Source organism: Microcaecilia unicolor, chromosome 4, assembly GCF_901765095.1.
Source record: "Microcaecilia unicolor chromosome 4, aMicUni1.1, whole genome shotgun sequence".
Classification (NCBI taxonomy): domain Eukaryota; kingdom Metazoa; phylum Chordata; class Amphibia; order Gymnophiona; family Siphonopidae; genus Microcaecilia; species Microcaecilia unicolor.
Genome location: NC_044034.1, coordinates 267,814,124 through 267,841,771, shown reverse-complemented (window position 1 = coordinate 267,841,771; position 27,648 = coordinate 267,814,124). Strand labels below are relative to the sequence as shown.

Here is a 27,648-nt window from a genome sequence, read left to right as displayed (position 1 = left end):
ACAGGGCTCCCCCCTCTTTCTCCAGTACTGTTTAATATTTTACTCTGATCCCTTAAGTTCACTGTTAGACAGAAATGGCTTTCTCCATTACATCTACACTGATGACATCTCAGTGTTAATCCCCATCCGATCAATTCTCAGAATTCACATATCTAGAGTCCAACAATGCATTAACCTGTTAGAAAAATGGATGTACGCCTATAAGTTAAAACTCAAAACGGAAAAAAAACCCAAATTTTTATGTTTTAACTCAGAACAAATCCTTAAGATTGATTACCATCAATCAAGCTGACTTTACACTTTCTCCAACCATTAAACTCGTAGACATTCAAATTGATTACACTCTTTCCCTGGAAAGCACAAGTTAATGTTTCTTCCTAATGAGAAAGCTCAATACCATTCGGAATTTCTTTTGAAATTAGTCAATATGAACGGTTGGTGCATGCGCTGTTACTATCATCTCTTGATTACTGTAACTTGGGCTGCACAAAGACCTTACTGAATAGGTTTCACACCATTCAAAATCTGACAGTCTCCCCTTTTTATATTAAACTACATTGGCTGCAAATTGAGGCGAGAGTGTTTTTCAAAATGGCATGACTTCTGTTTAAAACACTACAAGGACTGATCCCCAGCTATTTACTAGTTCATTTTTGCTTCGCAACCTCTATCAGAACTAGGAGACAGGAAGCTGCTAATTTTTTCACTTTCCCCTCATGTAAGGGTAAGTAGACTACTGCTCTTTGACAAATCTCTTGTCACTCAAGCAGCCACTCAAGCAGCCAGACAATTGAAAGATAGTGCTGGAACATTTTCTCCTTCATAATCATATGTTTCGAAAGAAGATAAAAGCTTTCTTATTTAAGAAATATTTATCATAATTAGGTTTTTGCTGTCTCCAAAGCAACCATTGTAAATCTCAGAAGAATGCTCTGATCTCTGTATTCCTTTAAGATGTTTGTAACCTGCTTAGAACTGTAAAGGTGGTAGCAGAATATAAGCTCAAATGTCATGTAATGTAATGCAAGGTCTTGGCCCAATTCTACAGTCTTCCTGGGTGGGACCTGGACTAGTGTAGTAGAACTCGAGGAAAGGAAATGATCAGGTAAAATTAAATTTCACCTTCTTTTTCACCATGCATGACCAATCCAGACCAATAGGATGTGAAAAAGTGTATCCCTCAGAGTAGGAGGAAACCTAGGTTTTCTCCAATACTGCTCTGCCAAAGACACTGTCATTTCTGACCCAAATATCAATCTTGGAGTGTCTCATAAAGGATGCATCGATTACCATGCTGCCATCCCTAAGATATTTTCTTGAGTCACCATCCACCCAGGACACCACTTGAGATCATCAAATGTGTCCAGAGGCTGTTTGATACTACTTTCCAATTAAGGATATTTGCAGTCTCTACATTTCTAGGGCCAAGCCTTAAGCCATGATGACTTCAAGGGGTCCGAATCTCTCACAAGCAACATCAGGGAGCCGCCAACTACTGAATGAGATCCACATAAAAGGGCCAGCGAGGCCCATCTGGAGCCAACGGAATGACCATAAATGAGTGTCCTGCAATCTTTTGAAGTACTCAATCTATTAGAGGCCATGGAGGAAAGACACCGCAAGTGGGAATGAGACTTCAAATTTCTTGGATGTGGGGAACCAAATAAACCACAAGGCCCACTGACGTGGCTTCATGAAGCCAAGGAGCTGTAAGCACAAAAATCGCTCTTCTGGGCCTGAATTTTTCCCATTTGCTCCTAAGTAAGGAGAACCACTCCTTGCTTGATACTGAAGCAGATAACAAGGTAATTCAACTCCTATAAAGGGCCAAGCTGACTTAGCATAATTCACCACCCATGCGAGATATTTCAACACCTGGATACTCTTGCAGCTGCCACTCTCGAATCTGCTTCTAAGCTGGCCCAAATCATTGAACTGTCCAAGTAAGAGTGAAGCGAAGATACTCACCTGTAGCTCCAAGGACAGGCAGCCAGCAGCATTGTTCAAAGTACTAAGCCAAACTACTTAAGTAAAATTAAAAATAAATGTATATTTTAATACTTAAGTAAAAGTAAAAAGTACAGTGAAGAACACATTAAAAATGTACTTAAGTACAAGTAACAAAGTTATTTCCTAATATAATACCTTTTGAGTAAAAAGTAGTTAATTTTTTACCCAACAACTTTATTGCTCTACAATTCAATCAACTTTGCTTTTAGTAAAACAAATTTTTTTAAAATGACTGTCACTTATGCGAGTGTGCTTGTGAGTCATTAATCCAGCACAGCTAAAAAGGTACAACAACCACACTAGCAGAAAGTGGATTGTTCAGTCTGATAAAAAGTTCCTTCAAATCAGACCAGTTTGCAACATTACTGATGTCTTCTCACTGGGTCTGCATGTTATGATCAAGGGAATCTCTGAAACAGATAAGTTTCATATAGCAAACAGTACTTTATCATCATTATTGTCATTATCATCAGTATTAGAAGTAATGCTGTCTAATTCATCATATGCATCTTCATCTTCATTATCATCATCATACTGTCCAATTACAAAGAAGGCTTTCACAAAGTTGGAATCTGTTGTTCTAACAATTTTTCATCAGATGGCAAACTCAAAATATCTTCGAGAATTGATGCAAGAATGTCAGTCTTAAGGCCACACAAGCAGACTTCTTCCCTAAGGACTTATCAATCCGGTGCACTGTTACCCCAATGTAAAATTTCCCATGGGATGAAATACAGTCTTTTGTGGTAGAGACATATGTCTGTTCACCAAGAATTGCTACCAGCTTCAGCTTCATCTCCACTTTAAAGTGACTCAACTCATCACTGTTCTGTTTGGCTGGAGGCCACTAACCAGTTAAACAAACACAGGCAACTTCACTGTCTTATAGGTTATATTCATTGAACAGCAAAACTTAAGATGAGATGATCCACTGTTTGTATGACAAGGTTGCAAAAGCAAAATCCTGTTCCCAGTTTTGCTGTTTCATTTGGTTTACTGAGGAATCATCATTTACATCTCCCTTCCGCTTTTACTTTTTACTCGTTACTGCACACATCACATGTAACTTAAAAATAGTAAAACCCAGCAAAATTATTACTTCAGTAACAGTAAAAGTAACAAATGTTATCCTGTACTTCTTTACAAGTAAAAATAACAAAACTTTTACTTAAGTACAGTAACTAGTTACATTTACTTAGTTACTATACAACACTGGTGGCTAGGAATTCTCACATTGGGGGTGATATCATCTGACGGAGCCCCGGTGCAGACACTGACTAGTGTATAGATGTTTCAAAAACGTTCTAGTAGGATCACACCATGCATGTGCGAGTACCTTCTCACCCGCTGTGCGAACGCATGTCCCTCATTCAGGTAATATAGCTAAAGGACAGAAAACAACAAAGCAGATAGATGGAAATCTAAACATATACGTTATTGAAAGAATATCATCTGAAAAAAACATGCCTGACGCAGGCCGTGTTTTGCCAAACAGGGCTGCATCAGGGGCTACAAAATAAATAAAAGAATAATAACATAATCAATATGATAAATAAGACATTAAATAAAAGGCAAATTATATAAAAAAAAAAAGCAAATTATATAAAAACCAAAATCTCAGCTGATGACACAGTAACAACATGATAATGAATGATAATTACCCTAATCATACCCTTCCTTCTTCTTTCTTCCCTCACTTAATTTCTACACAATACTAAATGTATCTGCTATCCTGTAATGACAATGATTACAAAACTATGTAAGCCACATTGAGCCTGCAAATAGGTGGGATAATGTGGGATACAAATGCAATAGATAATAATAATAAATAATAATGATAGTGAAACAACACTATGATAATAGAATAAAGTGTTATACACACACACATTATATATATATATATATATATATATATATATATATATATATATATATATACACACCTGACATAATCGGATATGTGGATCATATAAATTAACAAATACATAATTAGTACACAAATATAGTTAATTAAAAAATAAAAATCATAGTTGAAAATCATATCTAGATTTTTGAACCTGCTTTTAGTGGGAAAGTGCGGGATATAAATTTATTAAATAAATAAATAAGCCAACCAAAATAAATAATATTACATATAAAATGTATAAATCGTATTATAGTGTATTATCCATAACATAAAAACAATGATAAAATCTATCCAGCATATTAAAAAAATAACAGTTATCAGCATTACATGTAGAAGTTGTGGTATATTCATGAGAAAAATACAGGTAATAAATAAATATATGTAAAATATATCATGGGAATAAAATAACATATTAAAGTCCATCATTCATCTAATGAAAAATATATAATAAAATATAGAAAGTAATGAAACCTATGTATATTGTAATCTATCAACCACTTCAGGAGAGAATGCATTAATATGATGGCGAAATGGACACCCACCTATTACATAGTCTTTGTTATCAATGCACAAACATGTGCTAGCCAGTGGCTTTTACTACCAAAAAAAATGTATATGAGTAAAAAATAGAAATACAAAATCATAAATAAAAATGAAAATGAACATAAATTGGATCAAAAAATGGAACAAAAAAATAAAAACGAAATAAAAATGTGAGCAAAGTGAATAAGGAGTCAACTCACATATGTAGAAAAAATGATGATGAATATCTTCTCAAGCACAAAATTGAAAACCAACAAAACTGAAAGCAATTCGAATGAATGTGGACCTATATCGAAAAGAGTACAAAGTTGTGAAACAAGCGCAGAAAACACTTATTCTTCTACCGTCTACAGCCTGGTATACAGTGAACATCAGAGCTGAGGCGTAAAACATGTGCTCTAAGGGTCAAAGTGCATACCTAAGTAACGTACTAGAATCTAAAACCATAATTAAATATATACATATGTTAATTTGTAGTCCGTATAGCATCATCTTAATACAATGCTTAAAAAGTTCAATGCTTGAAAAAATCTCTTTATACGTCAATCAATGACGTCTCCGGTATGAGATACCTTTAAGTTGTATGTCTATTTATCATAGAGACATATCCAGGAGAGTATAAAGTTGCAAAGCCAGTGTAAAACCTATTCTACTGTCTATAGCCTGGTGCTCAAGGGAAGGAAAAGTCATTATTTACGGTGTATCTAGAATAAATCTAAAAATGCTCCATCTCAAAAAAGATCAAACAAAAACCAACTTACACGTAAAAACAAGGTGCACCCTCGTAGCACAAAGACGTTAAAGAAATGCCACCGTCATACCTATGCGTGATATACGTGCTACTAAGGTCAAAGTGCACGGCTGAAGACCGCACTAAAATCATAGTATTGAAATTATAGTTACTTATTTAAATATGTTAATTTATACTTCCTATTATAAAATCTTAAAATAAAAATTGAAAAAATGAATAATCGAAGGTTAAGCTGTTTCTCTTTTTTTTTAATGGTGAGGAAGGATACAGCAATCAGGCCAGGCAGGGAGGCAAAAGGGGACACAGGGTGAGGCAGGGACCCCAAAGAAGTAGGCCAAGGATGGCACAAGAGCCAGTTGCCCCCACTCCCAACTGGATAGCCAAATGTAGCCCAGGAGGAGTCCCAAAGCAGAAGAATCCAGGAGCTGGAAAGGAGATGTCCACTACCTGCTGGAGATATACTAGTTTGCAGAGGGGCTGGTCATCCAATACCACTCACTTATGTTAGTGATCTCTAACACCACCTGCTGCTAGATGGATACAACCCACCACCAGTTGATGGATTCATCTGCCACCTGCGCTAAGGAATGTTTGGATTCTTTTCCCCATTTATATTGTAGTAAAATATATACTGCAACCAAGGTACATTAGTCAGTTGCCTGCACTATATGTATTTCTGATTTCTTCTGTATATAGAACGAGTTGCAGTCAGAGTTGGGAGGTCTGCTCATGGCAAGGGACAAAAAGAGGAGTAAATGCATAAGGAGCTGGGGGGAAGGAAGGAAGAAAAGAATCAGTTAGGTACAGAGTATCTGCAGTGTGATGAGCTGGAACAGTCAGACATGTCCATGACAAAAAACAACTAAAATAAAGAGAATGAAGTAAAGAGTAACAAAAGGAGAGAAGAAGCCACCCCATGGCAAGGCTACTCTATGTATAAAGGAACCAAAATATGGTTGAAGCCAAAGGAAAGATTAACATAAAAATGTGCTGAAACTGCACGCTGGACTTCATCCTCCAGTGGCAGAAGGCCAAGGAGATAACAAATAAAAAAAATCCTCACAACTAACAGAGGGGGAATTAAAAAAAAAAAAAACAGAAACAGTCATCTGAAGACTCCTTGCATACATGTTTCTCTCTCACATGTGGGTATGGAGGAACTGCCAGAACTCCTGCCGTAACTGACATATATGGTGAAATTATTTTCTTAAGTCCTACTAGATCAATGCAGGCATCAGCTGATAGAGACTTGAAGAGTCTGATATCATCATCAATATAACATGAGATGCAGCCGTGAATAACCAAACTGAACCCAGAATTCAGGCCCCATAGGGCTTCCACTGCAGAACTGGCTGACATAGGACTCAAGAATTTACAGAAGTCCTGGGCTGGTCTAGCAAGTTTCAAGGAAAAGAAAAGAGTACAAGGGCAATAAGAGAGAAACATTGGAACAAAAGATAAGTTAATGTTGAATAAAGCCATCATGGCCAGTGATAAGAAAACAGAAATATTAGTATAGCTTGGATTGACTATAGAAAAGCCTTCAACAGTATCTCACATTCCTGGATAATAAATTGCCTTGAAATGTATAAAATAAACCCTGAACTGATTGAATACTTCAAGTTCAACATGAAAATGTGGCAAACCATGCTCTATCTGCAATGTGCAGATGGATAGTGTGTAATTTCTAACATCAAGATCCAGCAAGGCATATTTTAGGGAGACTCCCTGTTCCCGCTTCTGTTTTGTTTGGTACTTAGGAAGACTCCCAGTCCCCGTTTCTGTTTTGTTTGGCACTTTATTCATGGAGCACTCTCAAAAACTCTTCGGGAACTGGGCTCAATTCCCACTGCAGCTCCTTATGATTCTGGGCAAGTCATTTAACCCTTCATTGCCCTAGGCACGGCACTTAGACTGTGAGCCCACTAGGGACAAAAAAAGAACCTGCATATAATAACTGTAAGAAACCAACAGATAACCAAACGGCGAAGTCCCACGAGACAAATAGCAATACAGAAAGGAAGTGGGAACGTAGCAGGGCTAGACACACCTCAGGATCAATAAAGTTAAATATTTATTGCTCTGATGTATATAAAAAAAAACAATACAGAATAAACATAAAATCACTACATAAAATCCAATGTATGTAAAACAATACAAAATATAATAATATCAGTGCTTAAAATACAGCATTGCTCAATAAATGTAAAATCAGTGCTTTTATGTTTTATGTCATGCAAAAGGGCACCGCCAGCTCCAAGATTCATCTTGCTGAAAGATAGACACACGGAAACCTACTTTAAGAGTGACCTCTTTCAGGAAGACTGGCCAAAGACGTTTAATGGGGGGGGGGGGGGGGTCTGGCAACCATCAACACCACCAACTTGCGATTCCACAGGGATATATCACCACCTGAAGTAGGGGTCAAATCAATTTAACCATCTGCAAAATACACAACACATCTGGATGGGCCTTAAAATAGGCCCCACAAACTCTACCTCTAAAGCAGGCAAAAATTGCTATCTGGACCTTGATTGAATTAAGCAGCAGACTGACATCTAGACCATCCTGTAAGACTTAAAAGATGAGTGGAAGGTCTATCCACAAGGGGGAACATCCCCCAGCCAGAACACCAGATCACCTGGAGGATCTCCATGCCTTTAGCAGTATGGTAGGAACTGACTTCTCTCTCAGGTGCTGCCTTTTAAGGGCCAAGCCAGAAGCCAGAAGGGAACCAAATCTTCCATGAGAGCTGGTCCTTGGAAAAGAAGCCATGGTCTTCTTGGAAGTGGAGGACCAATGAGGAGCCAAATCAAATCCTTGTATCAAGATGCAAGGCCAATCTGATATGATCAGAATAACCACAAATGGATGCCTCGCAAACATGTGTATCATCTGACCTATCGCGATCCATGGAAGAAAATGCAAAGGGCTGGATGCTCAGTTCACAGCTGCACCCAGACTCGCTCCTCTGGCTAAAGAATTGAGGCGTTTGGAATTCTAAAGAGTCATCACCAGGTCCAACACTGGAACTCCCCAGAGATTCTTTGCCAGAACGAAGGCCACTGAACTACGCTCCCACTTCCCCAGGTCCAGCATTTACCAACTGAGAAAGCCCTCCTGGATATTGTCCATCCTTGCTACATGGGCTACCAAGAGTGACAGCAGAAGCAACTCCACCAGTATACACAGCTCATCCAACTCCAAGGAGAACTCTGCACTACTGGTAACAAGACTGCCAATGGAGGTCGCACAACCCATTTTGACAGTAGAGATCACATGGGCATAAACAACTGGAGATCGCCCCTGCCCTGACTGCACCACTAGACCACAGAGGCCGAGGGGCTGCTCCTGTTCACGGGCCATGCTGTGCTATAGGACAGAAGCAGGCAGATTCAATTTTGATTTCAGTCAAAACTGAAAGGCAAATTTTGGCCACAGATTTGGTTGCAGTTAAACCTGAAAAAAAAAGAAAGGCTTTGATCACCCTCTAGCCAAAAGTCCTCTTTGTTTGTGAACAACCTGCACCAACAAGATTAACGTACCATAGAACATTTCTGTTAAATTAAGTGTGTTTTTGGCTTCAAAAGGCTGGGAAACACTAATGTAGAACAAAGAACCAATGAGATTTTCTATGTTTTTATTTTGTAATCTTCCCACAATTTTCAGAAGACAATCGTACCTACTAGACCAGTAAAAAAAAAAAAAAATCACAAGTAGCCATACCTGCCCTACAAGTCCAAATGCATGATCCAGGCTTCGCTGGTCTGTATACTTCCTTATCTTATTATGTAGCCAACCAAGTTCAGCTAATCTACTTGTAGTATCTTTCAGAGATTTTGACATGGCAATCTGAAATGAAAACAAAACACAAAAACAATGTACATTAAATCATTTGCTAGTAAGCAATTTTTTGCAGTGAAATGATCTGTGAGTTTATGGATAAGATTAAAAAGTTAACTAATCCGCAGCACAGCACCTACACGCATATACATTTTCCAGTAAACTGCAGAGTGCTGAATCTTAAAATATAAAAAAAAACATTTAAAGTTTATTTTTGTTTAACTTAAACTCTACTTTTTCCTAGTTAGATTTAAGAAAAGGGGAGGCATGATGAGCAGAAGATTCAATTTGCACAGATATATCAATTTAGCCTGTGACGAGTTTAATTGCTTCGTTTTCTGTTTTGTTTTAACATACATGCCTCAAGTCCAAAAAGGTGCCTTTTAAAGCCTATTTTAGAAATAATACATGGAGGGGCATTTTCGACCAGGGACGCCCATCTCCGAGGACGGTGCCGCAAAGGGGCGTGGCAGACCGTATTTTTGAACGAGATGGCAGGCCATCTTTCGTTTCAAGAATACGGTTGGGGCTGGCCAAATGTCAGAGATGGCCAGCCTCGGGTTTCGCCGATAATGGAAACCGAGGCCGGCCATCTCAAACCCGGCCAAATCCAAGGCATTTGGTCATGGGAGGAGCCAGTATTTGTAGCGCACTGGTCCCCAACTGGGCACCCTAGGGGGCACTTCTAAAAAAAAAAAAAAATTAAAATAGCTCACAGGTGCATAGCTCCCTTACCTTGGGTGCTGAGCCCCCCAAATCCCCCCCCCCAAACCCACTCCCCACAACTCTACTACTACTACTATTTAACATTTCTAAAGCGCTACCAGGGTTACACAGCACTGTACAATCTAACAAAGAAGGACAGTCCCTGCTCAAAGGAGCTTACATTCTAAAGGACAAAAAAGTGCAGTCAATCAAATTGGGGGCAGTCTAGATTTCCTGGATAGAGGTACAATGGTTAGGTGCCGAAAGCGACATTGAAGAGGTGGGCTTTGAGCAAGGATTTGAAGTGAAGGGGGGCACCTACATGTGGGTACAGTGGGTTTTGGGGGGGGGGGGGGTTGGAGGGCTCCCATTCACCACCACAAGTGTAACAGGTGGGGGGGGGGGGGGGGATGGGCCTGGGTCCACCTGCCTAAAGTGCACTGCACCCACTAAAAACTGATCCAGGGACCTGCATACTGCTGTCGGGAAGCTGAGTATGACATTTGAGGCTGGCAAAAAAAGTTTTTAAAGTGTTTTTTTTTTTAGGGTGGGAGGGGGTTAGTGACCACTGGGGGAGTCAGGGGAGGTGATCCCCAATTCCCTCCGGTGGTCATCTGGTCAGTTTGGGCACTTTTTTGAGACTTGGACCTGAAAAAAAAGGGACCAAATTAAGTGGACCAAATTCTCACCAGGGACGCCCTTCTTTTTTCCATTAACGGCCGAGGGCACCCATCTCTTAAGCACGCCTCAGCACGCCTCTGTCCCGCCTTCACTACCCTTCCGGCACGCCCCCTTGCAGTGTGGCTGGCTCTGCGATGGACTGCAGTTGAGGGCGGCCAAAATCGGCTTTCGATTATGCCGATTTCGCCGGCCTTGAGAGATGGCCAGCCATCTCCCGATTTCTGTCGGACGATGGCTGGCCTCTTTCAAAAATAAGCTGGATAGGCACCTATGAGGTTTTATACAATAGAAACTCAGAACCAATCCCAATATTGCACAAATGCCGACACCTGCTCCAAACCTAGTACAAATGTGTGGGTGTACTTGTACATTTTATAAAATACATGCATACATTTCAGAAGCTTCTCAAAGATGAAAAAATTAGTTAATTACCTGATAATTTTCTTTCATTAGTCCCAAAGGATCAATGGGATGTGACCATCCACCAGCAGATGGAGACAGAAAACTCTAATAAGTTGTACCTCATAAGCTCCTGCACTTAGCAACCAAGCCAGTATTCGATAACAAAGCAGTGAAAGAACAGAACCAGAACAATACAAACACCCAAAATTACATAGAACCCGGAAAAACCAAAACAATCACAGAAAGATGGGTTCTGGACTGATCCTTTGGGATTAAAGGAAAGAAAATTATCTGGTAATTAACTGATTTCTCCTTCAATTACATCCCAAGGATCAGTCCACACAAATTGGGATGTACAAATGCAATCCTTAAGAGGGGAGGGACTGATATCCTTGCAGCAAGAACCGTGGCCCTGAAGGAAGCATCTGCTTAAGCAGACACATTCAAACAGTAATGCTTAACAAAGGAATTTAAAGAGGACAACATCGCTGACGGATAGATCTCTGCCAACGAAACTGCCCTAGACTCTACATAAGTCACCAAAGACCTGGTAGAATGAGCCTTGACGTACATGGGAGCAGATCTACCCCTTAGAATCTAAGTAAAAAAAATAGCCTCCCTTAAGCCATCGAGCCACTGTCGCTTGGAGGCCGGCAAACCGTTTCGAGGTCCTGCAAAGAGGATTAAAAAATGATCAGGACGCCTGAAATCATTGATAGCAGTAAGATAGTACATAAGGTCATGCTTCACATCCAACAGTCATAGGGAAGTGTATTCTGCAGAACAGACCTCCCTGGAAAAAGAAGGAAGAAACACAGTATGATTGATAGGAAAAGGAGATACAATCTTTCGCAAAAAGGATGGAACTGTCTGTATGGGAACTCCCGAGTCAGAAAAGCAGAGAAAGGGATCCCTGCAAGACAGAGCTTGAAGCTCTGAAACTCTCTAAGCTGACGAAATGGCAACTACACTTAATGCCTTTAAAGTAAGACCTTTGAAAATTGCTGAATGAAGTGGCTCAAAGGACAAAAACTGAAGAGCCTTAAGAACTACTTGTAGACTCCACTGAGGACAAATACTGTAGAAAAGGATGCAGATGAGTGACTCCCTTGAGGAACAGCATTATATCAGGGTGAACAACCAATCAAGCATTCTATATCTTGCCGCTATGACACGCAAATGCTGCCAACTGAACCTTGAGCAAATTGAGAGCCAAGCCTATTTTGAATCCCCCCTGAAGAAAGGATAGAATTTGAGTCAAGAAAGCATGAAATGCAGATCAGCTTTCAAAAGTTCCCCACACTCTAGCATAAAGAAGAAGTGTACCGCTTTCGGGCTTACAGCAAGGTAGTAATAACATCATCCACGTAACTCTTCTTCCTCAATCCCGAACTCTCAAGAGCCAGGCTGTAAGACCAGAGCAGGAGGGATCCTCCATAAGTACTGGACCTTGATGCAATAAGCCCTTCTGTGGAGGAAGAGTCAACCGAGGAGCAATCTGAAGACAGATGAGGTCCGCACACCAAGGACATCTGGGCCAGTTAGCTACAAGAACGACCTTTCCAGGATGACACGTAATCCTGTGCAATGTCCTTCCTATGAGAAGCCACAGAGGAAACATGTAAAGGAGGTCGTCCAACGGCCAAGGCAGTACCAGTGCATTGTGAGATGCTGAAATCATTGGAATATTCAACTCTGCCCACTGAAAAAGAAGATGTGACTCCTGGGCTAGAGATACACTCTTTGTTCTTCCTTGTCTGTTGATATAAGACATGGCTGTGACATTGTCCGAGAGCATACACACCGGCCTCCTGCAAAGAACAGCCATAAAGTCTAGTAGAGTTTTCTGGACACCTCGAAGTTCCAATCTCTTGATGGACCAGGAAGCCTCCACTCTCGATCAGTGGCCCTGTGAAGTGTTGGAGATAATGGGCTCCCCATCCGAATAGGCTGGAATCGGAGGTAAGAACACACCAACTAGGAATCTGTAAGGGCAATCCCATCTATGTGCACGCAGGGAGAAGTCACCAAGTCAGACTCCATCTGGCTTGAGGTGTCCACGTCACCAGCTGGTCTTAAGTCCCCAAGACCGGAGACCACCAGCTCAACAGGGATCTAGTCTATACCTCCGCGCTTCTCGAAAACTAGAATTAGCTGCCCGGAGTTGAGGCTTAGGCTTGTCCTCAGGTAGCTGTTCAACGTTGGAATCTCCCAGGTCTTTTACAATCTTCTCCAAATTTGTACCAAAGAGTAGTTCCCCCAAAAGGGTAACTTCGCCAGACGAGATTTGGATGCCATATCAGCAGCCCAATACCTCAATCATAGCCAGCATCGACCCAAAACAGCCAAGGTCATACCCTTAGTTGACGCTCAGAGAATATAATAAAGAGCATCTGACAAATAGGACAACCCCACCTCTAGGATAGGGAGAGAGTCTGGAGGCGAGTCCAACATGGAAAATTGTTGAATCTATGAAAAAGAAGCCCTGGCTACAAAAAAAAAAAAAGAAGAAATTGCTGCCTGAGAATTTAACACAGCTAGTTGAAAGACAAGCTTCAAGGAAGCCTCTACCTTGCGGTCATGTATATCCTTTAATGCAGTGCCGCCTTCAAAAGGGATAGTGGTAAGTTTAGTAACCGCCGTAATAAGGGTATCCACCATAGGCAGAGCAAACTGCTCTAAATCAGATGGCAGAAGAGGATATAATTTGGACATAGTGCAAGCCACCCCAAGGTTAGAATCAGTTGTCTCCCACTGAGCTGCAATAAGCTTCTGCATAGCCTCATGAATATGGAACAACTAGTAAAAAGGCCCGTTTCTGACACAAATGAAACGGGCGCTAGCAAGGTTTTCCTCGGAGTGTGTATGTTTGGGAGAGTGTATGTGAGAGTGACTGTGTGAGAGTCAGAGTGAAAGTGTGAGTGTGTGTGTGTGTGAGAGAGAGAGTGAGTCTGGGTGTGAGTGTGTTTGTGAGAGTGTGTGTGTGAGAATGAGAGTGTGTGCAAGTGTGTATGTGAGACACAGTGTGAGAGTGTGTGTGTGTGTGCGAGAGAGAGAGTGTGTGTGAGACACAGATTCTCTGTGAGAGTGAGTGTATGAGACCAAGCGAGTGTGTGAGTGACTGTGTGGCACATAGAGAGTGAATGTGATACATTGTGAGACAGAGTGTGTGAGAGTGAGAGTCAGAAAGACATTGTATATGAGAGAGAGAGTGTGAGCCTTGCCCTCCCAATCCATGCCCATCTGTCGCCTGCCCCCTCCATTCATCCTTTTCCAGCAATTCCCCTCTCTCCCTGAGCCCTGCCATCTCAATCCATGCCCATCCATGCTTCTCTGTCCCCTGCCCCCTCCATTCATCCTTTTCCAGCAATTCCCCTCTGTCCCTGAGCCCTGCCATCTCAATCCATGCCCATCCATGCTTCTCTGTCCCCTGCCCCCTCCATTCATCCTTTTCCAGCAATTTCCCTCTCTCCCTGAGCCCTGCCATCTCAATCCATGCCCATCAATGCTTCTCTGTCCCCTGCCCCCTCCATTCATCCTTTTTACAGCAATTCCCCTCTCACCCTGAGCCCTGCCATCTCAATCCATGCCCATCCATGCTTCTCTGTCCCCTGCCCCCTCCATTCATCCTTTTCCATCAATTCCCCTCTCACCCTGAGCCCTGCCATCTCAATCCATGCCCATCCATGCTTCTCTGTCCCCTGCCCCCTCCATTCATCCTTTTCCATCAATTCCCCTCTCACCCTGAGCCCTGCCATCTCAATCCATGCCCATCCATGCTTCTCTGTCCCCTGCCCCCTCCATTCATCCTTTTCCAGCAATTCCCCTCTCTCCCTTCCATGACCCCCCCTCGCATCCATGCTCTTCTGTCTCCCATGTCCCAGCATGTCCCGCCCCCTTCTTCCCCCCCCCCCTTCGCATCCTTGCTGTCGTTTCTCCTCTGCTCTCCCGCTCCCATTGTTCTACTGCCCCCCCTCTTCTCTTCCCCCTACATCCCTTTTTTTTTTTTTTAATTTACCTCCGTGGCGGCGGTTCCGGCAGCGCAGCGTCAGGGAAGGAGGTGGCGCTCCCGACGTCTAGCCTTCCCTTCGTTGTGTTCCGCCTTCTTCTGACGTCATCCTTGACGCCAGAAGAAGGCGGAACACAGCGAAGGGAAGGCTAGAGACGTCGGGAGCGCCACCTCCTTCCCCGACGCTGCGTTTTTTTTGTTGTTTTTTTTTGCGCCGTCGACGTCATGACGTTTGCCCTGGACGTCATGACGTTTGACGCGAGGGCGGGGCAGAGACGGCTGGCAGCCTGGCTGGCTTCACACCACGAACGCCACGAACCCTTCAGGGAGTGTTTTAGTGACTTCAGAACGTTGTCCTCATTAGAACGTTCACGGTGCGTTTTATTATATTAGATACAGGTCTCTTAGTACCTGACATATGTATATTAGTACTACAGCTATGAGCCTTGGTTCAAGGTCTGATTTTGGTTCAGGATCTAAAATGAGAGAAAAACAAAGACCTGTGACTCTGACTTGAACTCCAGTGTTGCTCAAGGGCTCATGAGCTATTGAGACACTGCAGAGCAAGCAAACATCTGCAGGAATAAGAAAGGAGGGAGGGTCTAACTTGCAGAGTTGCATGAATGTGGCAATATGGTGGTAACAGATGTTCTTGAAAAACAGAACAAAGATGGCTTCTCAGGAAAATGACTTAGATTTCCAGAAAAAGCAAGTCTATTATGGACTTTTCCAGTAAATATTAACCAACTTATTACCATAGCCAATCAATGTTAACTAGACATTAACATACGACCCAATAAGGTGTGCTTACTGTCATATTATCCGTATCCTAAGTGGGCATATAAAAATGAGTGTACTTCCTACTTCAAGCCAGAGAGAAAGCCAAGCTGCTCTCTCCTATGAGAAACCAATGAATTATATCTGAATTGGTAAGTAATCTGATTGCTTTCTCATAGGTAGCCATGAGTCTTTTATATCTACTAATTGGCTTTGAATGGTAAAATATAACATTAAAGACTCAGACCCAGAAAACACCTATTTGTATTTCACTCCTTTACAGCTGGGGAAGTTCAGATTGAGGAATTTGCGGGCCGATCTTTTGGCGTTTCTCATGATAAATCCAAACTGTTTTACCACTGAACAGAGCTTGCATTTTTTTTAAGTACATGCACATTACCGCATCAAGAACGTGCTGAAAAATAAAAGATGCAATTAGTGTAGTTCTTTCAGAGTTCACATTCAAAGTTGTTTCTAAGATACATTCAAAGATTCCTCTTGATTTTCGTCTGGGATAGTGTCGCGTCCCTCACCTGTGACGCTTTCCCGTCGGCCGTCTCGCGCCTTAGGTCGGCTGCAGGAAGCACTGGCAGGGAGGGGCAGTCAGACGCTGGGTTCCTGCATCAATCCAGTGGGATTCTGTCAGCCATCTGGGCTGCTCCGGCCCTCCGCTCCGCGTCGGTAGCGGCTGGGGAACGCCGGCCATGTTGGCAGTGCCGGTGTCCCCGGAGAAAGGGACCATTTCCGGGCACGGAGCCCAAGAACATTGTGGACACTCCCCGCCATGCCCGGATAGGCCGTCCGCGGCTGACGCCACCTCCTGCTTCTGGCCGGCCAATCCGGGGCTGTTGAGTCACTGCTGAGGTTGCTCCGCCTCCTACCAGCTGTTCCCTGCTTTCCTGATGGGGAGGGCTATTTAGGAGCAGCTTTGTGGGATATTCGCTGCTTCGGCTTCTACCTGTATGGATTCCGTGGTGCTGTCATTCGTTGTTGGACTGATCTCTGCCTTGGAACTTAGCCTGGACCTGGACTTTGCTTTTGTTTGCCACCTGCCTTGGAACTTAGCCTGGACCTGGACTTTGCTTTTGTTTGCCGCCTGGCTTGGAACTTAGCCTGGACCTGGACTTTGCTTTTGTTTGCCGCCTGCCTTGGAACTTAGCCTGGACCTGGACTTTGCTTTTGTTTGCCACCTGCCTTGGAACTTAGCCTGGGCCTGGACTTTGCTTTTGTCTGCCGCCTGCCTTGGAACTTAGCCTGGACTAGGACTTTGCTTTTGTTTTTCGCCTGCCTTGGAACTTAGCCTGGACCTGGACGTTGCTTTTGTTTGCCGCCTGCCTTGGAGCACTTGCTTGGACCTGGACTTTGCTCATGTCTACCATCCGCTTTTGAGCCTTTGCTCTGGTTCCGGACTGTATTCCTGGTTTATCCGCTGCCTGGTACCTGTGTCTGAATCCTGACTGGGGCCTCCGCCAGTTGCCTTTGTGGGACACGTCCAACCCTCCGGAGGAGTTCCTGCCCTGATCCTTCAGGTAAGATCAGGGTTGTCTGGCTGCCGAACTCTGTTTAGCACAGGGGCTCACCACCTGGGGTTACTGAGTTTGACAGATAGCTTGAATAGAAGTTTCAGATAATTTTTTGTTGGAATATAATACACCTTGTTCAGTGGTGGAATAGTTTCCGGGGAAAAGTTTAAAACTTCCAACAAATACAGTTTAAAGGCATCCTGGGGATTAATTCCCAATTCCTTCGGAAAGTTCAAGAGTCTTAAGTTTAGCCTCCGATTAAAGTTCTCTATTTGTTCTAATCTAAGCTGTGTAGACAAATTATCTTTCACAATTGAGGCTGAAATATCATTCAATTTAGTGACATCTTTCTTGAGAGCTCCCAATTGCTCTGATGTTTCTTGTTTTGCAACATTAAAGATAAAGAAAGGTTTTCAACTGTACTTACTAGGACCTTTATTTCTTTTGCCGAATTGGCAACCGTCGCTTCTACCCTCTGGAGAGCTTTCCAAATGCTCTCCAGCGACACAGCCGCTGTTTTTCTTGTCAGAGCTAAATGCTCAGCCCAAGATTCCTTCGAAATCGGGCCTCCCTCTGACTCTGTCTCTCCCATTCCTCGAACCGGTCGTACCTTCAACCACTTCCGGGTCAGGTCGATCACGTCGGGGAAAGACATTCTTCGGGGAGCGGCGGAGGATTGAGATCCGGAGGGGAGAGTGAAACCTCCAACCCCAAGTTTCCCAGGGAGTCTTCACCCATGGAGGCAGCAGGGTCCCTCTCGGTATTTAGGGTAGGTGGTTTCGTAGCGTATCTTTCTATAGTTTCTTGTACTGGGGAGGACGTCCTAGTAGTCGAGGAAACTACTTTAACAGTCCCCTTATGTTTAGTATGGGGCATCTCGTTACGAAGAAAAATTAAGTTCCGCAAACCATAGGAGAGATTCGCAAGCGAAACTGAGCATGCTGCCATCTTGAGACACCCCCCCCCCCCCACCCCCGAGTATCCGCTCCCTGGATGCTTTTTCTTAGATAGACAACTTATATCAAACGGGGATCTTCAGAATTTCAAGTACTTCCACCATCCGGGGACTAAGCCTCAGTAGTTTTTGTGGTATTGCTTACATCGTCATCGATCAACCTGTGATTTTCTATTTTTCTACAAAAAATGTTTTTGTTTCTTTTCACATTTTCATTACAACTTCTCATAAATGTAACTCCAATATGCTTCTGAAATCCATATTTCATTATAAATTATTCACTAAAACTTAGCTTTTCAATGTGTTACAGCAGCACTTTTCCTCCCAGGTCAAACCTCTGCCGACTTGGCCAGGTTTCGAAAAACTTCTTCAGGGAAGAGGCATGCATTACTGTGTATGTTCCTACATACAAAGAGAAAAAATGGCTGCCCCGTCCTCATGCCCACCCTGGCGAAAGCAGCTTGCATGCCTTGGACTTCAAGAGAGCATTGGCCTTTTACATGGAGCGGACGAAGCCCTTCAGATGGTCTGCCCAGTAGTTTGTTTCTTTTGATCCCAACAGGAGGGGAGTCGCCATATCGCAGCTTTGCAAATCTCCTCAATGGAGGCTGACTTTAAGTGAGTCACCGACGCAGCCAAGGCGCTAACATTATGAGCCGTGACATGACCTGAAGTTCACTGACCCTAAGAGCTGAAGTAACAGCCACCAAGAAAACGACCTTCCAGGTCAAGTACTTCGGATGGCAGGAATTCAGTGACTCAAAAGGAGCTTTCGTCAGCTGGGTGAGAATGACTGAGATCCCATGACACTGGGGGAGGTTTGACAGGGGGTTCTGACAAAAGCAAACCTCTCATGAAGCAAACAACTAAAGGCTGTCCAGAGATAGGCTTACCTTCTACACGCTGGTGATAAGCACTAATTGCACTAAGGTAGGTCTTGAGACCAGACTCTGATAGGAGTAGAAGGTATTCAAGTAGGGTCTGTTTAGGACAAGAAAGGGGAGCTATAGCCTTGCTGTCACACCAGACGACAAACCTCCTCCATTTAAAAGAATAACACCTCTTCGTGGAATCTTTCCTGGAAGCCTGCAAGACTCAGAAGACACCCTCCGAAAGACCCAAGGAATCGAATTCTATGCTCTCAACATCCAGGCCGTGAGAGCCAGAGACTGGAGGCTGGTATGTAGAAGCGACCCCTCGTTCTCTGTGATGAGGGTCAGAAAACACTCCAATCTCCACAGCTCTTCGGAGGATAATTTCAGAAGGAACCAAATCCGATACGGCCAGTAGGGCGCAATCAGAATCATGGTTCCGCGGTCTTGCTTGAGTTTCAACAAAATCTTCCCCACTAGACGTATGAGAGGATACGCATACAGAAGTCCCATCCATCAATGAAGAAGGAAGGTATCTGTCGCTAGTCTGTCGTAGGCCTGAAGCCTGGAACAGAACTGAGAGACCTTGTGACTGAGTTGAGTGGCAAAAAGATCCACCGAGGGGGTGCCCCACGCTTGGAAGATCTTGCGGGCTACGCCCATGTTCAGAGACCACTCGCGAGGTTACATTATCCTGCTCAGTCTGTCAGCCAGGCTGTTGTTTACGCCTGCCAGATAAGTAGCTTAGAGAAACATGCCATGATGGTGTGCCCAGAGCCAAATCTGGATGGATTCCTGGCACAGAGGGCGAGATCCGGTGCTCCCCTGCTTGTTAGTGTAATACATTGCAACCTGGTTGTCTGTTTGAATTAAGATAATTTGGTTGGACAGCCAGTCTCTGAAAGCCTTTAGAGCTCTAGGAGGTTGATGTGAAGATGTGTTTCCTGGGGGGACCAGGTTCCTTGAGTGTGAAGCCCATCTACATGAGTCGCCCACCCCAGGAGTGATGCATCCATCGTCAGCACTTTTTGTGGCTGAGGAATTTGAAAAGGAAGTCCCAAGGTCAGATTGGACCGAATTGTACATCATTGAATAGAGTGTACAAGCTCAGGGGACACACGGATAACATCTTCTAGACTGCCAGTGGCTTCATACCACTGAGAAGCCAGTGTCCATTGAGCAGATCTCATGTGAAGATGTGCCATAGGTGTAACATATTCTGGAGGCCATGTGACCTAAAAATCTCAACATCTGCCAAGCTGTGACTTGCTGAGATGCTTGAACTACTACTACTACTACTATTTAGCATTTCTATAGCGCTACAAGGCGTACGCAGCGCTGCACAAACATAGAAGAAAGACACGAGGGATAGGAAATTGCCCACTTGTGTCCCCAGAAGATAGGCTCAAACAGTCCTTGTGTTGAACAAGGCTCCTATGAATTCCAATTGTTGAACAGAATTGAGATGGGATTTGGGGTAATTTATTACGAACCCTAGTAGTTCCAGCACCTGAATAGTCTGCCGCATGGACTCCCGAGCACCGTCCTCTGAGGTGTTCTTCACCAGCCAATCGTCGACGTAAGGGAAGACATGCACGACCCTGCAACTACCACTAGACATCTGGTAAACACCCTGGGAGCTTACGCGAAGCGAAATGGCAGTACATGGTACTGAAAGTGCTGCATCCCTAACCGAAAACTGAAGATACTTCCTGTGAGCTGGAAGTATCCGGATGTGTGTATATGCATCCATCAAGTCCAAGGAGCATAGCCAATCGTTTTGATGAATCATGGGAAGAAGGGTGCCTAGGGAATTCATTCTGAACTTTTCTCGGCTTAGGAATTTGTTCAGGGCCCTTAGGTCTAGGATGGGATACACACCCCTGTCCTTTTCTTCACAAGGAAGTACCTGGAATAGAATCCCTGCCCTTCTTCTCCTGGTGTAACGGGTTCAACCGCATGGGTCTTTAGAAGGGCGGAGAGTTCCTCTGCAAAGTACCTGCTTGTGCTGAGAGCTGAATGAATGAGGTCTCGGTAAGCACTTTGGAGGTTTGGATATCAAATTGAGGGTGGTGTATCCTAACCGGACTATTTGAAGAACCCACCGGTCAAAGGTTATGAGAGGTCACCGTTGGTGAAAAAATGTTAACCTCCCTCCAACTGGCAAGTCGTTCAGCACTGACACTTTTATGGCAGCTATGCTCTGCTGGAGCCAGTCAAAAGCTCGTCCCTTGCTTTTGCTGGGGAGCATCAGGGGCCTTGGGTGCACACTGTTGATGAAAACAAGCACGCTGGAGATGAGCCTGAGCAGGCTGGCGGGCCACAGGGGTATACCTACACCTAGAACAGGAATAGGAAGCACCCCGGGGACCCACCAAAATACCTCCTAGATGAGGAGGTGGTGGCAGAAGGCGTCCGACGTGAGAGAAAGAAGACATAAGCATCTGTGTGCTTCTTGATCTGGTCAACCAGTTCCTCGACCTTCTCTCCAAAGAGTAAACCCCCTGCAAGGGGCATCCGCCATCCTCTATTGGACCGAATGGTCCAGGTCAGAAACACACAGCCATGAGAGTCTGCACGTTGCTATAACTTGTCTGCACATTGCTATAACTTGTGCAGAGACTCTGGATGCCATATCAAAAGTGTTATAAATGCACCTGGCCAAGTACTTGCAACACGCCTTCTGCCGCATGACCAGCTGGCGAAAAGGCTCGGCGTGCTCCAGAGGGAGCGCATCAACCAAGTCAGACTACTGCCTCACTGAGTTCCGCAAGTAAATGCTCGTGAAGAGCTGATATGATTGAATACCGCAATGAGCATAGCGGCCTGAAACATTTTCCTCACAAAAGAGTCCAAGGTCCTAGCTTCTCTGCCTGGGAGAACTAAGGCATAGTCCCTAGGACTCTTGGCTCTCTTGAGAGTGGCATCCACCACCATGGATTTGTGGGGTAACTAAGACCTCACCAACCCAGGTTCCCCATGGATCCGATACGGAGAATCAATATTAATGGGGATCATAGGGACAGACAGAGGGGATGCCCAGTTCCGCATGAGACTTCCTTGAGTACCTCATGCAGAGGAGCCGTCACAGCCTCCCTAGGTGGAGAGTGCCAAAGAGGACAACATCGAATCCTCCCTTCGGGTCCGAAGAAGGGCGGTCCTGGGGGGGTCTGCATAGCAGGAGGCCTCGAGGTAGGTGGAGACCCACTCGATGACTCACTACTCCCAGTGTGTTGGGGTCTCTGAGCAGCCATCCCTACCTCCACTCCCAACGTCGATGCATCCCTCGATGATGACGTCAATGCCCCCGACCTCGATGCCAATTTTGATGCTGACATCACAGGACCAGACCAGGCTCCAAAAGGTTTCTCTCTTTGAACTTCTCTGGCAATTTGTGTCCTTTTCTTCATACGAAGACAAAGGGCACAAGTCGCCGGGCTATGGTCGGGCCCAAGGCACTGGATACACTGGGTATCTGTGCCTGAGATGGTCCGGTTGCACCGAGTACAACGTTTGAAGCCACTGGGAGTCTTCTGTGACATGGAGGGAAGACAGCTCCGGCTAAATCAAAAAACGTGATTGTGCCAAAATAAAAATAGGCACAAAAAAGGAAGAGAAGGACCCCGGCCGAGAAGGCCTAAAAGCGGCTGCGTCAAAAAATAAAGGAAACTTGATGCGAGAAAAAAATAACTAAAGAAAAAAAATAATGGGTCTTAATTTTTTTTTTTTTAATAAGAACAAAACATGAAAGATAAAAGCCGAAAGGTACTGAAAAAAAAACATGTCAGGCTCTTTCCCAGGCACACAGAGGAGCCATAGAAAACACTGCCGCTCCTCACGCGGAAGAAAGAGAATTGAAGAGCGCGGTCACAATGCGGGAGGGAAGGCACTCCGCGCATGACCAGTAGGGCACAGCTTGTGCCCCAGAAGGCTCTAGCAAAGATTTGCTTTTTTATTATGCCGGTTCCCAGGTCGACGCAGATCGTCGACCCACTTGTGAGGATAGTACAGTCTGTTTGTCCTCGGAGAATACCAAATTACAATACTATAAAATGAGACAATAAAATAGCAGACTTAACATAATCAATATGAGAGATTTCCAAAGTTGCATGAAAATAATGAATAGCAGGATGCATTTTGGGCCTACTGTCACATAAAGCCTGCTACATGTGTTATCCCACCTTATGCTACTCATTTGCTCAAACAACCGTTTAAGAAACTTATCTATATTGTTGATCAATGGGAAAGGGAAAGGGGATGGTATGGGATTTGATATACTGCCTTTCTATGGTTACAATCAAAGTGATTTAATATTATATTCAGGTACTTATTTTGGATATGGGACACTGGAGAGCAGACTATACTCCAGAACACTGCTTATTTTGTGGCAACAACTAAATAAAATTGAAATCAACCTTCCTAATCTATCTGTGGAAGTCTATTATTGATTATAACATCACACTTTCAGAAGCGATATGGCAGAGTACATAAGTACATATGTATTGCCATACTAGGACAGACCGAAGGTCCATCAAGCCCAGTATCCTGTTTCCAACAGTGGCCAATCTAGGTCAGAAGTACCTGAAAGATCCCAAAAAAGTACAATACATTTTATGCTGCTTATCCTAGAACTAAGCAGTGGATTTTCCCCAAGTCCATTTTAATATTGGACTATGGTCTTTTCCTTTAGGAAGCCATCAAAACCATTTTTAAACCTTGCTAAGCTAACTGCTTTTACTACATTCTCTGGCAACAAATTCCAGAGTTTAATTACACATTGAGTGAAGAAAACATTTCTCCGATTTATTTTAAATTTACCACTTTGTAGCTTCAGTGCATGCCCCCTTGTCCTAGTATTTTTCGAAAGAGTAAACAATCGATTCATGACTTTAAATATAAATATAAGGGAAAAGAGGAAGGAAAGAAACTGAAGATGAGTCAAAATGTTCTTCTGGTCATTGGCCTAGTGATAGAACAATTTATGGACCCTGAAAAATGGTATGAAGTTAATACAGTGAAACCCTCCAGCAAAGAATTTGTAGGCTACACTAATGATGAAATGTATCATAAGAAAACTAGAGTGGTCCATTGATTAAAAGGTTCAACCGCATGATTAATTGCAAATAAAAATTTTAATTGTGGGATTGATAGCGTGATCCAAATGTAAAACAGTTAAATAAATTTAACATGTACACATGGAGGCGTATTTTCAAAGCACTTAGACTTGCAAAGTTCCCCATGGAACATTGTAAGTTTAAATGCTTTGAAAATATGCCCCTGTAACTTATGGAGCTTTGTAAGTCTAAGTGCTTTGAAAATGAGCCCCATAGTTTACTCTTTTTTTTTTATTATTGATCCTAAACATTCAACCAATAACTTTGATGCCATATCCTCCCATCTCCCTCTCCTCCCTTGCCTTCCCTCCCCTGGCACTATCTCCTCCCTTCCTCCATCCATGATTACCATTCCTTCTCTTTTATATGGGCACCATCTCCTTTCTTTAATTCTTCCATCCCCTATTTCTAGCATCTGTCTCCCCCTCCCCCCCTGAGGTCCCCATCCTTCTTTCTCACTTCCTTTTTTTTTTCTCTCCTGGCATCTCTCTCTCTCTCTAGCACCCCATTACCCTGCATCTCTCGCTCTTTTTTTTTTCTCCTGCTGTGGTCCCCTCCTCCCCCACATCTCTGGCTCTATTCCTGTTTCTCCCACTGCTGCTGCCCCTCCGCCTCGCATCTCTGGCTCTTCTCATTTCTCCCGCTGTCACCCTCTCCTTCCCCGAATCTCTCAGTCTTCTCTTTCTGCTGCTGCTGCTGCTGCTGCCATCCCTCCCCTCCCCTCTCCTGCTCGCTCTTCATCTCTTTCTCCTGCCGTTGCCCCCTCCTTCCCTGCATATCTGGCTCTTCTCTTTCTGTTGCCGCCCACTCCCACCCCCCTCTCCTCCCCGGTGCAGTCTGTATCTTTCTCCCTTTTTTCCCGCTGGCAATGCAAATCCTTCTTACCTCTCCAGCAGGCCCACTCCTCTGCAACTACATCTCCATGCTCCTCACAGCCGCTGCAGTGAAAACATACTGCTGTGTCTCTGGTGCCAAAGCCTCTCTGTAACAGGAAATTCCGCCTCCTCTAACAGAACTTCCTGTTTCAGAGAGAGGCTTGGAGCCAGGTGATATGCAGCGTGCTTTGTGTGCAGTGGCCATGAGAAGCAGGGAGAAGGAAATGCAGAGGACAGGAGTGTGCCAGAGAAGAAAGAAGACGTGCAGCAGAGCAATGCTGCATGTTTACAGGTGAGGGAGAGGCGCTGACTCGTGTTAAAAACTTTAACATGAGTTAAACATTTAACACATTAATCGCGCTAAATGTACAGCCCTAAATTAAACATAAGATCTCAAGCATTCATATTTCAAGTAGTACTATCATCAATATTAAGCCTTTACCCCTTTATCAAAACCCTTTTTATTCTCTTTGATAGATAAGCTCTCATATACTACTAAGCTACAGAGAACCGCAATGTTTTATAGTTTAATATGACTTGACACACTGATCTTTAAAAGAAAAGTCACAGCAGTTTAGAAAACAATCTGATAAAACAGGAAAGGAACTCCATAATATATAACACAGGAAAGGCCACATACAAAGAAATGCACTCTCGAGTTTTCACAAGCCTTAATCGGGCATTACTGCCCCAAACACTTTCTGGAAAAAATAAGTTTGAATTTAACCTTAAATATTTTAAAAGTTGCCTCCCTCTGAATCTTCACCAGCAGCTGATTCTATAAAACTTGAGCATGCCAATTAAAAAAAAAAACAAAAAACACTATCTCGTGATTAGGTGAGCGCTAGAAAAATCAGTTAGAATTAACATGAGTATTAGAAGACCTCAACGCTGTACCTGGATTATAAGGGAAGGTCATAGATAAGAGGTAGTCTTTTCATAAAAAGCCTAATTGCTAAAATCTTAAACTTCACCCTATATTCTACTGGAAGCCAATGGCATTGAACATATAACGGCATAACACACTCCCTCTTTTTTTGCCCCCACCCCCACACAAGGTAATCCCTGCATTATTAATCCTCTTATAAAACCCTATGTACAAAATTTTACACGTAGCATAGTGCAAGCTCACAGCACATCAAAATTCAAAAGAATTCTTAACATGGATAGTATCCCAACTGCAAATTCTCTGTATAACACTTGGGCCAAGATGCACTAAACTTAACGAGCCAACAACATGGTTTTTAAACTGCTTCTAGCCAGTTCAACGAGCAAGTGGTAAACCGTGACATGCACAAAAGGGTTCTCCGAGCCATTTTCCTATCACGGTAGCAACTAACGAAAACGGAATGCAGATGAGCAAATTAGTATTATAATGTGTATAAATCAAATTGTAATGAGATGCACTACCATTTTCCGATTGCCTAAACGTGGAAAACCTAACGGGAGGTCTGCACCTCTCGTTGGGGTTGCGAAGGATTTATTCGCCTCTAAAGACTTCTATAAATTTAACCCCCCCAAAAAAAGTCGGGGGGAAAAAAAACGTCTAAGTGCTCGTCAGGGACGTTCTTTATGGACGTCCTTCACTCAAAACAACAAAAAAAAGGACGTCGTACTTCTTAAATCTCGCTCTTCTATCAGTTTTAAATCTTCCTTTAAAGACTCGGGATTCAAAAGCTTCGATAGGCACTTGAGTAACCATATCACTCACCTCCTTAATTTTGTCTCTCTTCTGGCGAACGGCAGGGTCAGCGGGCTCCTTCCCCACCGCCCCAATGGGCTGACGGAAAGGCAGATCAGGCAGCCCCGTATCCCATCCACCCCCCCCCCCCCCACCCCCCTGGTTGTGCCAGGCAACTTTCTTCTTGTCCTGGAGAATGTCCTTCTGGATCTTGTCGGGCTGCTTCTGCAGCGTCTCTTTAGCTTCCCGCAGAACCCGCTCGTGGTCTTCTTTGATCTTGGCCAGGTTCTCGGCGGCGGCAACCACTGCGTCCTCCCGGCTCACCACACCACCACCGCCCGCCTCCTCTTTGCCCCCGCTCGGCCTCACTGTTCGGACGGCGGGTGGTGGAAGAAAACGCCACTCAGCAGCTTGGAGGAATCAGGCAGGAACAAGATCGCCCCGAAGCAAAGCGTGATGAAGGCACTGAACACTAGCAGTGTATCTCGTAACCACTTTAAAAGTTATATCTCCATCCGGCAAGGGAAAAAAACGGGTAAATACAAACAAATGAAGAAATGCTCCAGTACCTATCCCACGGTAACTGGCCGACTGGCTTAGAAGGAAATCGCATGCAAATAAGCTAGCAGCAAGCAGCTCATTTGCATGCTATTTCCTTGATGCATGCCCATTTCTTAATGATTCGCTATGGAATTGGTAAGGGAAGGGCTGTAACGATTTTTTTAGTGCATCTGGCCCTTGATGTGCTATTCTCTATTGCACATTTCTCTGCATCTCTTAACTACTAAAAGAGCCGAATATAGAATATACTTCAAAAATAATACAAAATCTCATTACACTCACTATAGAAAATAGTATGTTTTTTATATATTTTATTATTATTTTATAAAATTTCCAAAAACAAACCTTTATAGGAAAATGACTATTCACATTATTAAGGTAAAATTATGTATAATCATACCTGATAATTTTCTTTCCATTAATCATAGCTGATCAATCCA

At 43.6% G+C, this 27,648-nt stretch overlaps 1 protein-coding gene across 1 annotated transcript in view; it reads right to left on the bottom strand.

Moving 5' to 3' along the window:
• TUBGCP3 (tubulin gamma complex associated protein 3) overlaps window positions 1–27,648 on the bottom strand; it is a gene marked incomplete in the record, with an annotated part of 536,537 nt that overhangs the window by 343,430 nt on the left and 165,459 nt on the right. The window contains 1 exon segment of the mRNA XM_030201534.1: window positions 8,937–9,062. Within this exon segment, the coding sequence (XP_030057394.1) occupies window positions 8,937–9,062 (126 nt within the window).